At 36.9% G+C, this 15,332-nt stretch overlaps 1 protein-coding gene across 2 annotated transcripts in view; it reads left to right on the top strand.

Moving 5' to 3' along the window:
• LOC139729025 (uncharacterized) overlaps positions 1–11,637 on the top strand; it is a 59,590-nt gene extending 47,953 nt beyond the window's left edge. For both annotated transcript variants that reach the window (XM_071639948.1, XM_071639949.1), the window contains exons 2-4: positions 3,064–3,532; positions 7,452–7,641; positions 8,703–11,637. In XM_071639948.1, the coding sequence (XP_071496049.1) occupies positions 3,191–3,532; positions 7,452–7,601 (492 nt within the window). In that variant the 5' untranslated portion in view covers positions 3,064–3,190 and the 3' untranslated portion in view covers positions 7,602–7,641; positions 8,703–11,637. The remainder of the gene's footprint in view (positions 1–3,063; positions 3,533–7,451; positions 7,642–8,702) is intronic.
• Positions 11,638–15,332: the final 3,695 nt, after the last annotated feature.

Genomic DNA, 15,332 nt, shown 5'->3' with positions numbered 1-15,332 from the left:
ATTGGGTCTCAACCAAACTTTACAATCCCTTTAAGAGAGTATTACAATACAATGGCAAGTGATTACTGGTGTGTTCAATATTAAATTTTATGGGTTGATTACTGATACTATATATATTTGGTGAAAAAGACATTGAATGATGGTCTATGACTCATACATCCACGATTCAGACAGTCCACGAGCCATAAAGCCCAAGAGCTAGACACCGAGTAAAACAGGCCCACGAGCAAGCCAGACACTATGGGCAAATAAGGCCTAAGAGCTCGACAACATAGAAAAAAAGAAGAAGATGTAATATCGAGTTCGTGGGCATTTTTTACTAGTGTCCAGCTCATGGGCCGTACAGCTCATGGACCTGTTTTACTTGATGTCGAGCTCTCGTGCCTTGTTCACTTAGTGCCTAGCTCGTGGGCTATACGAGTCGTAAACTTTGTAATAATTCGTGGGCTGTATGTCTCGTGGGTAGTATGACTCTTGGGCTGTATGACTCGTGGGATGCATGACTCGTGTGTGTCGGTCTCGTGACGTGCACCCTAAATTTCTCCATCTATGTCTCTGTCTTCATTTAGTTTTCTTTATCTCCACCAATCGTTTAATGGTTACAATGTTTACTTTCCGGACTTCTCCGACACTTCAATTTTGTCAACAAATCATTCCAGAAATATTCTTTAAGCAATATATAGATTCAAGCATGTAATGTTGTTACGTCCATGAATCGACGGCTTGGAACTCTAAAAAGACCGTAGCCCTTTTTTTGAAACTTTGTTTTAGCGATCGTTGTCGTAACCTACTTGTTCCTTTTGACAGAACCTTCATGGAAAGGAGGAATATAAAACAGACCTTTTATTGTCGTTCGCTGAACGAATGAATGACGTACTCACCGACTGTCCTCTAGAGCAAATGTCATGCGAAAGCTTACGAGAACTGGTAATGATAAGAAAGAATAATAAAGAATGATGTATACTTTCTGGGTCAATTTATTGAATAATCATGGTTATCGATCAATGGGGATACATGTGATCATATCACGCACATTAACAGTGCAAGGGACCCATCAAAGCTCTCTCTAAAATATTAATGGTTTAAGCGACAAGGATGTCGTTTGTCATTAGGAGCTTTGCGTTGGTCAAAAGCAATTTGCATTCGCTGATCTCAAAGTGGTCGCTAAGCCCATTGGAGTGGGTAGCTAATTTGAAAGGATAAAGCAAGACTTCTGGAAGATTTTTAAACGTTTTATCCCTGCGAAAACGAACAAGAACTCCCATTTTGTGATTTACGTAGAACTACATGCTCTGTGATACTTGAAGATCTGAATGGTTGGGGCAATCTGATCGCTTAAATCGTCATTTTGAGCTTCCTATGATGCAAGCTTACCTATAATTAAGTTCATGTAACATTTTTAGATCTTGATGGAGCATAAGGTATTGTAAGAGATGAGTATAGAATAGGTTAACATCAAGTTAGCAACCCCAATCTCGAATTCGCGTAGAGCGGGGATAGGCTAATAAAATGGGGGAAAAAAGCTTTAATTGAACTTTAGATGACGGAAGATACCGTAAATACTGTAAGAAAACCCATCTGTTGCGTCAATGAGCGACGATTTACTATCAGATAGTCACTTACGAACGGGATTAAAAGTACTTTTTAAATCATCAAGTGATGACCGGTCTTTGGCTGTCAAAGAATTTGCAGAAGTACAAGAACGCATTCATGACAGCCGCTATGTTTATTTGCCGAATAAGAAACAAACACATACAGCTGTATGAATAAATCGAAATAGATATTCTTTAAAAGGAAACATTGTGATGGACCATTCAGAAGTGCTTTTCTTCTATGGAGTCATCTGTTATGTCTTATAATAGTATTATTACATTATATGGTATCACGTCGTAACACTGTTGTACACAGTCGATAAGGATCAATACTTCTGAACAAAAATCGTTTCTATTATGTCTTCGAATCTTGCCCGGTCCTTATAGCTGGTTATTCCGAAGGTTTGTTAATCCGAAAATTTAACAAGGTTCGTTTATCCAAGATATCCAGGCAAGATTTCTAGCCCGCAATATGCCCCAAGGTTCTAGGGCGATTACCCCCTGGACAATTACACCAGACCCTTCCCCTAACCCTGACCTTAATCTTAATCCCGAACCTTATCCGAACCCTAACCCAAACTCTAACCCTAAACCCTTATAACCCAAACTCTAACTCTCTCTTCCACCTCCCTGCTCTAACCCTAAACCTAAGCGTTCGTAAGAGCATACATATCTCACTTGGGGTAGAATTCAGGTATTTTTGATATTCCTGTTTAATGTTAAGGTATTATTTTTTTTCTCATATAATATGAGTTTGTGTATTATTAGCGTCAAGGATTAACTTTGCATTTCTTCATTTATATAGAGTATTGATATTGTGTTGATGTTATGATGTAAAAAGGAATGTCCTTGATTTGTTATTTTGTGTTTGTTGAACTGTTATATTTTGTCATTCTGTTGCAGGGCTCCCTAGGATAACAATGTTTAAACCACTGATGGGGCTACCCTGGGTAAAGAAAACTGAATAAATGAATAAATAAATAAATAAATAAATAAATAAATAAATAAATAAATAAATAAATGAACCTTTACCCTAATCTTTATTCTAACCTTACCACAAACCACTATTTAGCCGGGGTTAATTGTCCTCGGGGGGTAATTTCCCTGATACGGTACCCCACACCCAGGTCTATGAAATGGGTACCTGGCAATCTTGGAATAATGGTACTGGCACAGGACCCTCCGGGGAATCGGAGAGATGGATTTATAAACATAGAATCGGCTACCCCAAATATGAGGGATTGCTATCATATTGTTTAATTATACTTTTTGCGATTATGGGAAGAGTTTGAAAATCATAGGGTTACTGCTTTCAGGTGGTGGAGGTGTGTGATAGTTCGTACGTGCTTCCATGAATCGCATTCTCATTATCCTTAAAAGATTATTTTCCATTTCTTCCGCTCTTTTCTTTTTAAATAACATGTATTTCCTTATTTTTTTTCTCTTCTGGCACAAATCATCCCGATCTCAGGGAAATATCTAGGTTGATCCAAGACCACGAAAGTGCTTGTCATCCGGGAGACTCGTCAAAGTCAACGGGAGTACCACTCAGCTAGCATTCCAACTCGCTACTACTAGGCAGGATACGAACAGACGAAATGGCGCCCAACTCCGCCCTTCTCTTGTGCCTCAGCCTCGCCCTTCTCGCCCTGGCGTCTGGCTACCCGTTCGCCGACGACGAGGAAGACTTCCAGAACGACGGCGACCTGACCAATCTCATGACCGAGGAGGAGCTAGAGGACATGTTCGAGCCTTCCCCGATGGTGGCCGGCCAAGAAGGAATCGACCAGGAGGGAGGTGAGGACGAGGACGATGGGCTCAGCGCGCAGGACCGGCTCCTCGAATACTACGAACGGGCCAGGAGAGGCGCGCGATGGAACAAGAACTTCGTGGGGATCAGCTCGCTAGACAGGTCCATCACAGCTTACACATCATTCCTGGTAAACACTCCTTCTTTTGTGACATCTCAAGAATATGATTCACATTCTGTCATCTCTGTCTAGTCTTCAATTCCTTTTAGTTTTGCCAGAGCAATTCCGATGACACGGATTTCAATACACTGTAAATAACCACTTTGTCTCCGCCTTGTTATCTTCTAAATTTTTGAGAGACTTTTCGTATACCTAGCTCCACTGACTGTTTTCGTCACATTAAACCAAGAAGTCTGAGCTATTGTCACTAACTTTACTTCAGAGGTTTGAAGATGAACGAACGCTAGCTGATAATAAAAATATTAAAATATTTACAGGACTGCTTTACTGTGAAACTCATCTCTACCTTCAATTGAACTTCAAATGAACATAGAAAGGATAATCTGATAAATTGCATAGTTAAGCGAAAGCTTAGTAAAATCTTGTTAATTCTACAAACGGATATAGATCTTCAAGTCAGAACTAAATATTCAAATTGGATCAGGCCATATTGTGATGTAATGACCTCATAAGTCTCCCTCTGAACAGTAAACAAACAAAATTTCTATTGTTCTGTATGGCTGATTTTTCAATCCCTTCACTGAAGCCAATTTGTGCATAATAGGAGGGCCATCGCGCTTTGAAAGGCAACTCCAGACTATAGTCTTACAAAAATGCATTCGTGAAAATTTGACCGAAATTGGAAAGAAATTAGGAAGTTATGAAATTATGAACTTTCGTTAATTTTCAGAACAATTTTTGAACATCTAGTATGTATATGCAAATGAGCGAGTTGAAGATGTCATCGCTCTCAACGTGCCATTTATAGTTTGTGCAAAAATCTCAACATTTTCAGATTTTATTTTATTTTTATTTCTATTTTTTTTTTGGGGGGGGGGGTTCAAAGCTCTGACTGTTCATTAATTTTAAGTTATTCAACCAATATATTGTGAAATGATGACATCATCAGCTCACTCATTAATAAGCTGTTCGAGAATTGTTTGGCAAAAATTGCCGAAACTTAACAATTTTATAACTTTCTTGATTTTTACCCTGGTTTCATCGAATTTTCACAATTGGACTATTGTGCTTATAAACTTTTTAGAACTTCTCCTTTCCAGACTCACTTTTGACTGGTCCGCAATTGCCCTTTAAAGCACTACACACTTCAGTGAAGTTCTTTCCACATAACCAGCGCGACACCGTCAATTCCACCTTACGAACACACTCTGTTCGTGTCCCTCAGGTGCTACCAGGCCATGAATACAGGTGTACCTAGCTTTATGGAAATAATAATTCAAAGTGACAACTGCTCGTTAGGGTTCGCATGCAAAGAGATAATATGCACTATACCTAATAGCTTCTTGTTGTGGCATCGCCGTTCACACATAGGCTCCTATCGTATGGCAAAACAGGTTGATGCTGATGATGATAACGATTGGGATAGTTATGATAATAGTTATAATATCACTAATGATAATAAAAATAAAGGTTATGATAATAACAACAACAATAATAATAATGATAACAATAATAATGATAATAATACAATGAGCAAAACAGCGATTATGGGAAAAACATTAAAGTGATAATATCACTATTATTAGAAGTAGCACTGATTATGTAATAGCAGAGGCAGGACAGGCAATAACGATTCAAATTTGAAAAATAAAAACCGTAATTTTTGACGTGATGATGTATACGTTGTAATTGTGTAACACCTCATCTCATCCATACTCTGCTGATTTTATTATTTTCACCGATTAAAAGAAAATAAAGGGTGTTGGACTAATGAGATAAACTGCTCAAAGATATGTGCAATAAGGTGATGTAATTACTAAATATATGCTTGTTATTGAGACATCTTTTGTTATAAGTCATACCATCATAAAAGACATTTTTAAACACATAGTTTTGATATACGAAACAAGTGTAAGCTTCACCTGTGATGTTATAGTAATCAAATGCAATGATGACATCAAATTAGCTTTTAATTTGTCACAGTTTAACTGTTTTCTAGTCATTCCAAACCAGATAAGAATTGTATAGAAATTTTGTTATTGTCAAACAAAACTGTAGCAATTATACTCACACCGTATACTCAGTTTGTTACAGAACTTCTATTGCTATTTACAGAAATGAGGCAAAGATCGGTGGAATATTTTGATGAGAATTTGGGTAGATTATTGCCTTTAATCGCCGCGTTTGGGGGTTCGCTTAGCCCTCCCAAGCATGACGGTCGCCCTTGCCTCTTGGTGCGTGTACGACAGCAAAGTAAAGGCACGCCACGCATACCACGTCTTTTTGGTGCATATTGTATGCATCTCATTAAATTCTGAACATGATTTTTCAAACGGCAGATAAGAAGATAGTAACCGCAAGCTGCAAAATCTTTGTTTGAAAATTATCTCCTTCTTTTTTTTGTAGAATAAGGGACGTGAAACGTACGAAAAATCTGTCATTTCTAGTCAGCTATTTTTGATTTTTTGTTTTGTTGCTCTTTCAACCCATGTTCATACCTGTGTAGCGATCATATTACTCAGTATGCAGATGTACGCGTATATGTGTGTGCATGTATGTGTGTGTGTGTGTGTGTGTGTGTGTGTGTGTGTGTACGTTGCGTATGAAATGCAAGTACAGGTCCTATGTGTGAATGTGTCATGCTGCACATACTACAGATGGATGTCTCATGAATAAACATTGCGTGACGTGCAACCAATCGCTACATTACACTTCACTCATTGGGTCATGAGAATGCACTTTGGAGTGTAATCATTATTTTCCCTTCCAAAATGCAATCAGTGATGAAATATTTCAAAGGGCTTGTATGATAAAGAAAGAAACATGTTAATATATTCGAATATAAACAGATGACAGTTTTATTACTGGCCAGGTGTCATTATGTTGAACATTACTATACCCAATTTGGCTGTCTCTGCCTTTGACGGACAATTAACACCTGCGGTATTAAAGTAGTTGTCCCGAGGGAAACCCCTTCATGATTATATACCATACAAACGAGGGCCACTATCGAAATGGCTTCGAGCGCAGACAAATCTTGGGCAGGTACTTCGTCCAGTCTATTATTCGTCCATGATTGTTCTTTCTTACGTTGTCCAGTTGTCTAACACGTATTTTTCTCACGTTTTGTGCGGTTGCATGAGTCTTTCTTTTTGTCACTTCGTCTCGCCCTGCGATTTCTATTACTATCGTGTTTGTTTTTTCCCGCCTGTTGAGTGCACGTTTCCCGGATGTTGTCGTTCCTCGTAAGTTCGTGTCTGTCCCCGTGCCGTGTACTTTTGTCTCATTATTCACATTCTGCATTCCTTCTCATTCTGTCCCGCCTCTTGAGGTCGTCATTTCTTTGATGGTCTCGTGGCGATTCATTACTGTACCTTCTTGTTGCACTATACCCCAGTCCGTGTTTCTTCTCTCGTTGTCTCATCTTGATGTGCCTGTGGTTTCTTTAATATTATTCTGCCTTGCGAAGAAGGTGTTACTCTCATGTAGGCCTATCCCCAGTACTTGACTTTATAGTATTTTCTCCCCTGTCGCTTAATTGTTCTCCTAATTAATTCTCTCCCTTCCTTTGAGTCCATATAATACATATCTTTGGCATTATTAGTCACATCTTCCTGCTGCGAATATAGAACCTGAACATCGATGATTTGAATATCAAAATCGGCAGAATTCTCTCCGGAGATCTGTCGGGAATTCTCCTTTTTCCCTTAACAGGAAAAGGATACCTTACAAAAGTGATGAAACGGGATTATACGTGCATCTCGCAGGAGGAAATAGGAGACAGTCGAAGATTTCAAAGAAAAAAAATATTTGCGAGGGTCGAGCGGTTAAACATACACAATCAGAATCGGGAATGTAGTAAGTTTACGTACTATTTGTTTTATGAAACCCGTTGCGTCTGCTCTTTTTGCTTTATGAAACTCTACAGCCATGTAAGGTTGAGGGCGTGTGCAAGCTGAAGTTCAAGCAGACATTCCGTTGCAAGTGCAACCGACACACTTACTGCGTGGGGCCGGGAAGGAAGTACCAAGCTCGATGCAAGTACAGCGCCGTGGGACATGTCTTCTACCAACCATAAGATGGCGCTAAGCAACAACGAGCGTCCAGAACGCATGAAGGTATAATAATTGATGGGACATTGTGCTACTAATGCCAGGCCAGTTAAAAGGAGAACTCCGGATGATTTTCAGACGTTTACATTTTAACAACTATAAATTGGTTATACTAGGTACAGAGTTTCAGAATTTATAATGATTGGGATAAGGAATAAAAACGGTTTCAAAATTTATAACAATATCACAATGAACAAGGATGATGACATAACAGCCTCACCTCAAGAATGCATGAATGGGGGCTCAAGGAAGTAGAACAAAAGAAGAAAGCATGCATAAATTTTATATACAGGTGACCGTGTTGGTAAAAGCAAACGGTACATATTTTAATGGAATTACATTGCTACATTCCTGAAATATGTGAGCCTTCTACTTATGCATTCTTATGGTGAGCTCCCAGTCATGTGTTCTTATGTTAAAGCTGCTATGGCATTATTCTTGTTCAGTGTAATTTACTTAGAGCTTTCAGACTATTTGTTTTTCTGCTCAAGGACCACAATGAATTCTACAAATCTATTCATGGAGCTGTCGATTTATGTACTACACGATGAAAACTTATGAAAATCGCCATGACTTTTCCTTTATTGAAAGGGGAATTCCAGACCAGTTGAAGATAGGCCGTAAAGAAAGAGTAATATTTATAGGCACAACAGTGAAAATTTAATCAAGATTTTTTGCCAAACAGTTCAAAGAAAATACTAGTATTTGACAACAAATTTTTCATTTAGGGTGTACAAAAGACAGATGAAACTTCCTTTTTTTTCTGCCATAAAAGAGTTTAAAAAATTGTTATTCATGATTTTTCGGCTGTTGATATGTATAAAAAATAATAATGGTACAAATGAGGTGAATGATGATTATCAAATGGTGTATTTTTATTATCGTTGCTTATCATCGATCATAAGTTGTTAGATTGAATTTTCTTAATCTATTTATCTTTCTACACGAATTTATATTTGTCAATCATTATTTATGGTTAGTATATAATATGTCATTCATATTATTCAGTCATAATATATCTTTCGATTAACCTATACTTATCTATATATTCCCGTTTTTGTTTTTAGGGTCCAGTACCACACCACAAGGTTCCACACACACATACACACACAGGGGACAACAGATGGCGCCTGTCAACCATAAAAGAAAAGTGTCACGTCAGCCTAAATCACACTGACTACGATGGTTTTGCGAGGGAGACACAGTATAGATCATCGTAGCGTTTCTAAGAATAAGCTTTCATCTCATTTCAGATGTTCTGTGTTGCAGCATAACAATAAGATAAGATACATTAATTTTGAAAACCGTTTGTTACATTCCATGAAATATCTATGGCTAACATAATCGGACTTACCTTAAAGGTTAACTATAGGTATCTGTATTTGAGACGAATATGTCGGGGAAAATAGGGCAAAATTAAGCAAATTAGAACGTTTAAAAGTAACACAAGACTTGATGGCACTCATATCGCCCAAATAATGTCAACTGGATTTTGTTCAAATTGTTAGAAAAAAAATCACATTAGATTGTGGGAATACATGTACTTAGCAATAGTTACGTTAACGATTTCTCACTAAATGCTTGTCACCTTTTGATCTGTCTCATTTTCCATATTTCATCCATTCTCTAAAAATGCATCTTGCACTTTTATCTTTTCACTCATGTCCTTACAGTGTCCAAACGGTTGTTCAGCCATGTTTAAATTCTAGTTAATTCACAGGCCAATTTTAGAGCGGGGGGGGGGGGGGAAAGCATTTATGCTACGCAAGAGAAATTTCTCCTCATTAGACAAGAGTACATGATACAAAGTTAACAAAGTGTAAGGTGTAATATCCAGTCTGTTCTCTAGTTATAGGGTAGCGGGGTTTGTATCATGACATTGTCATCCATAATAGATTATGAAAGAATTAAAAGAACAGGATAAAGAAAGAAATTCGAGATAGAGAAAGAATGAAAGAATTTGGGAGTAAAAAATACATAAAGATGTAGGCGCTTCTCTGATGGAAAGCCTGATAATAACATAAAGTAGACAACTTCACACACTTGAAATTGAAAATAAAGATTATTACATGGTAACACGAAGAGATAAAGAAAGTGAAGTAAAAAGAAAAACAGCCAACGGAGAGAGTGGAGCAAAACTGAGACAACCAATCAATTATCAATAATGTATGGTAATCACTCTCTGTTTGAAGTGTGCCCTTACATCAATCTCTGACATGTTCTAAATTTTATATAGCCCTCTGTATTCCTCTATCTGCAAAATACGAAGGACTATTTCAAGACGGGAATTATCTTATAATTATTCTACTTCCCTTATCTGTGCCCTTGGTAGCTCTTCATGCACCGGCTGATATTTTTCTGGACAATTTCATAAATATTAAATTGATTTCCATATTATCTAGTTTGATCTTCCTGGGATATGTTTTTGGGTATCGTATTCCGCATCTTTCCTCTGGTTTCTATGCTCGTATACTTGAAGAATAATGTTCATTCTTTGATGAAAAAAAAAGAACATACCTGTATATCTCTTTGGTAAATGAATATAATTGTCTTGGAACGAAAGTAGGCAAAAATAGTTGATAATTGATCTTTAGTCAGCTGTCTCGTTTCAACACGTTTTGTAATCCGTGTGAATATGCATGCACCGTTCTTATCTGTACAAAAAGAGAAAAGTTAAAAATACAAAAAAAAATAGTATACGCGCAGTTTTAATGATGAACATAATTTATTTGAAGTGGTTTTTTTTCGTGATAAATGCCTTTGTCTTTGAAAACATCGTTATAATGTTCACTGAATTTCAACAGTAACACAACGTCGGGAGTTTATGGCTATCTTGTAGGTTAATGAATATGATTATAGCAATACAGTGTAATGCAAGCCGCAGTATATCGCTAGATTCATTGTTGGTTGGAGTATTCAATAATGATGAAAGTTAATGATATCTTAGAGGTGTAAATTACTCCTTCGCTCTAGCCTTCAAACTGTATTCATAATATTTTTCTTTTGAGTGTAGCATTGCATCATCTATGTACATCACGTATGTGAAAAATTTATATGCCGCCGTAGTGCATGAGGTTTTTATTTTATCATATTTGCAAAGTTTATTGCTTTAGCGTAGCCATGTGTTGATTTAATGAAAATAATGTACAAAGGAATGTCGACTGAATTGAACAGTGTTGTGGTGAGTTTGTTTTATGGAAAGCAGCACAGGGAAATATCTACCATAGTGACTCGAATATCATATTATTTTTGTAAAAGTCTTTATTTGTGACCGTCCTCATTTACTTTATTCCGCTTTGTTTGTTCATTTGTTCGTCAAATAGATTAATAATACTTGAAGAAGAGCATGCATGTGAACATATGATGTAGTGAGTAAGAGGAGTTAGAGAGTGACATATAAAAAGTTTCTGTATAATTTTGTTTTCAGTAGACAACGTTATCATTTACGTACCTCATTGCTGTAATAAAAGTGTGTTAAAGTTTTCGTCGTTCCAATACTAGTATTTCCCATCGTCATTGGAGATCGTTGAATGATTGTTCCACAGCTTCAAGATGTTTGAACGCTGAATAATGAGATAAGAATAAAGCAAAAATGTGGAACTAGCATTCTGTGACTATCTAGTAAACATTTTCCCAGCAAAGAGGGAAAGGGAAACTATGATTCGCCAAGATTTCCAGAATGCCTCTTGGAGTATGTGTTCTTTCCTTACCTAATTGATTATTCTACTTGTCGTGAAACTTTACTGCAAAGCGAACGTAAGTTTTCATATTCCCTTCTATCTCATGAATATTCACAACTGTCAGCTGTTTGGGACGTGTTTCTTTCTTCTTTTTTCTTTCATCCTTGCCAATTCACTGCAAAATGTAGATAATGACAATGCCTTGAACTTAGACTACAGGTGCAGACGATGTTTTAAGGAAGCATAACGTGTAAAGTAAAGCGTGGGAGCAACTTGAAATAGCCATAGATATTGCAAATAAAGCTGTTCCGCAATCTGGATCAAGACCGTACTCATCGTGTCAGATCTCGGATATCTCTGATCTGCATTTTTACCAGCAAGTTTTAACTGTGAGAATACACACATTAGCTACGTTTGGATGTTTGAGACGTACGTGTGCGTTTGACTTGTCTGTAGGTATGAGCAAGTGGGAAAGTTTTGTTTTTGATGCGTCTGACTGACGTGTGAGTAGATGCACAAACATTTGAGGAAACCGAAAGCCAGACAGCATAAATGTGGATTTAGTGAAAGCAGCAATGTTTTTAGAAAACATCAGTGGAATTTTGAGGGAAATCGGACAATCGATTCAAAAGTCTTGCATTGAAGTTTCGGTACCGTCATCCCTGGACAAGGAGACTATGCAACAATTCATGACGTCATGGACAACAATATAAATGAAATAAAAAACATTTCACTTTTCTAGAATAATAAGAGACTTGACTTTCTCATTTTAGGAATAACATTACCCTTAACATATGTCAGTAATATGTCAATGGAATGTGTACTTTTCATGAAAAATAAAATTTTAAGGGAATTCTTTCCATATTTTCTTTATAATTATTGTCCAAAATGACGTCATGAAGTGTGATAGTCTCTTTTTCCAGCGATGATGGCACCGAAACTTTAAAAATTCATAACTTTTATATCGATTGTCCTATTTTCCTCAAACTGTCACTGATGTGTTCAACTAATATTGCTGCTTTCTCTCAATCCACATTTGTATTTGTGCTCGGGTTTTCTTTGGTATTGTAACCTTGTTCAGCTGTTGGCGTCGTAAAAGTAAGTGCGCAATCGCCAGTATGAGTGGGCTTGCTTTCTTTCCTCAGATAATACACTCTAAATTTTACGAGAGAGGTGTGTACCGAAACTTGAAGAAAAGAATCTCGAGACGATGTTTTGGCGATAAGCGTATTCCTCATTTATTCTGAAGTATTCTTTTGCGTCTCTTTGTCATGTATCGTGTAAACTCCGTGCAAATATAGCTCAGGCATGACGTCAGGTGACGTCATGTTGTCTCTGAAAGATAAGGGAAAGAGATAGGAGGACATTGCTTCGATACTGCTGTGTGACGTCATGTATGAAAATTCCGTCAGTAACGCGTCCACTGCCACTCCCACACATTGTTGGCATTGGACAGAACACAAACAGTTGTTTATTCACAGACAGAAACAGACAGACACCAACAGACACACACGTAGAGAGGTGGGCACGTAATCTATTTGTGCTTAAAGGGAACGCACACCCAAAGAGCAATGTGGATTGAGTAAAAGCATTAACATTAGTAGAACACATCAGTGAAAGTTTGAGGAAAATCGGACAATCGATGCAAAAGTTATGATTTTTTTAAGTGTTGGTGTTGGAACCGCTGGATGAGGAGACTACTAGAGGTTATGACGTATGAGTGGACAACAATATAAAGAAAATATAAACGGAATTCCACAAAAATTCACTTTTCTAGCAAAATGAAAGGGTACTTGACTAACCGCTTTCAGAAAGCGGGGGGAATAAGTGCTACCCCTAACATATGTCAGTATCAAGTTGATAGAATGAGTAATTTTCACGAAAAATGAATTTTTATTGAATTCCCTTTATATTTTCTTTGTATTGTGGTCCACTCATACGTCATAACCTCTAGTAGTCTCCTTACCCAGCAGTTCCAACACCAAAACTTTAAAAATTCATAACTTTTGCATCGATTGCCCGATTTTCCTCAAACCTTCACTGATCACTGATGTGTTCTACTAATGTTACTGCTTTCACTCAATCCACATTGCTCTTTGGGTTTGCGTTCCCTTTAAAGACGGTATGTTCATGTAATTTGCTTCCTTCTTCAGTATAACCATCAAACGAAATGATCGTGTATCATTTCACTTGATTTAATTCTTGTGGTATATATAAGGTGTTGTATTTCATTATAATAGCATCTCAAGAAGTTTTATACAGTATTCATTGTCCTCTTTTGTGTGATTTATTCAGTGACATTAAATTGTACAATCATCACGTTCTGAATCAATCAAAGAAACTAGAATTAGTCTAACAAGCAGGTTTACATTATTGGTATGTAGGTCCTATGTACTCATCACATTAACTCATAAACTAAATGGCAGGTAATACCACTTTTTGCTTTAAGATTGCTTTACGTTATACACAGACGAAAAATGAATATAAGTAATATATATATATATATATATATATATATATATATATATATATACATACATATATATAAATAAGAACAAATACCTCGACAGAATGATGAGAAACAGCCATCTCTTACAGATGAAATGAGAACCAAAACTGTCATATAAAGGAAAACTATCGGATTATTCTGAAGAATCGCCGTCATTGCAACGCGAGACCGTGAACCCGTGGTTCCCCCCTGGGACCGACAACACCCTTCAGCCAAGACAAATTACCCGCTGGAGAGAGTGCAGCGGCCCGGCGGCGGTTTCGCGACACACCTGCGATATTTTTTTTTTTTTTTTTGTCAGTCGAAATGGTATCAGATAGGCACGTTGGATGCAGGCCATCAACGTTCTGAGACCATTACATCGCTGGATAACACATGCAGTATGGCACTGGTTTGTATTGCATTGTACCATACTTCACTTTATTATCTTAAGGTGTTGAGATGGTATGGTATTTACATGCATTTTTGTGTGTGTTAAAAACAAGGACTTGATTGCCCTGAAAGTAGTCGTTTGTCAATAAAAACAATGTATCTACCATTAGGCAACAGATGATATTGTAGATAACAGACATAAGAGTGATGATTTTTCCAAAAAAAAAAAAAAGCTATAACGAATCAACCAAAGGATTTTACATAAGTTTGATACTTTCTTATTGAACAATGGGGACAAATAGATTCCACCTTATTTGCGTGCTAACTAGAAGCAGTTGATAAGTGCAAGTTAATTAGAAGACAAGGAACGTCTGTTTAGGTGAACAACCGTCTTTGTCAATTTCATCGAGCGTTCCCCAAATTGACTCTTACATACCCCGTTAATTCGCACTGTGATTTGGCATGCGTCATTTCTGGGTTTTTTTTTTCATTTTCGTACATTTTTGCTTAATTGATTAATTCTCATAGCTTTGTCCTCATTTTATTTATTCTGTGGTGTCCTTACAGTTTCACAGAAGAAAACTATTATAGCCACTGAGTATCATAATTGTGTCTCTAAATTGCACGGTAAAGTAACATGGTGAGATAAACTACATTGGGTTCCAACTGTTTGGAAAACGATTAATTGCAAAGATAAATTGATTTGAATTTCAACAGTTTTGATTCCCTTTCACGCACAATCACTGCATAAATCATAAACATTTATTAATTTCTGAATTAGCATGAAACAGACAAATGAACATTTAGGTACCATCACTACTCATTCAAAGAAAGTTTACATACCTCATGACATAAGAAACCATTTTGGAAAGAATGAAATCAGTAATCAAAATATAATCTGTCTTACCAGTCAAACTCCTCCCACCATCCACCCCCACAATATTCACATGACTATGATACAGACTAACCTATTCACCCCACATACAACCCCCACACATAGTATATATATATATATATATATATATATATGTATATATGAATATATATATATATATATATGCATATATATATATATATATATATATATATATTATACACACACATCATCGAACGTTCCTGTCTTACAAGCTTTACCT

This window comes from Diadema antillarum, unplaced genomic scaffold, assembly GCF_040938485.1.
Source record: "Diadema antillarum isolate AM-2024a unplaced genomic scaffold, OU_Dant_1.0 seq00000216_RagTag, whole genome shotgun sequence".
NCBI classification, from domain to species: Eukaryota; Metazoa; Echinodermata; class Echinoidea; order Diadematoida; family Diadematidae; genus Diadema; species Diadema antillarum.
The sequence above is the reverse complement of the archived record's forward strand: the minus strand, read 5'-3'. Positions and strand labels throughout refer to the sequence as shown.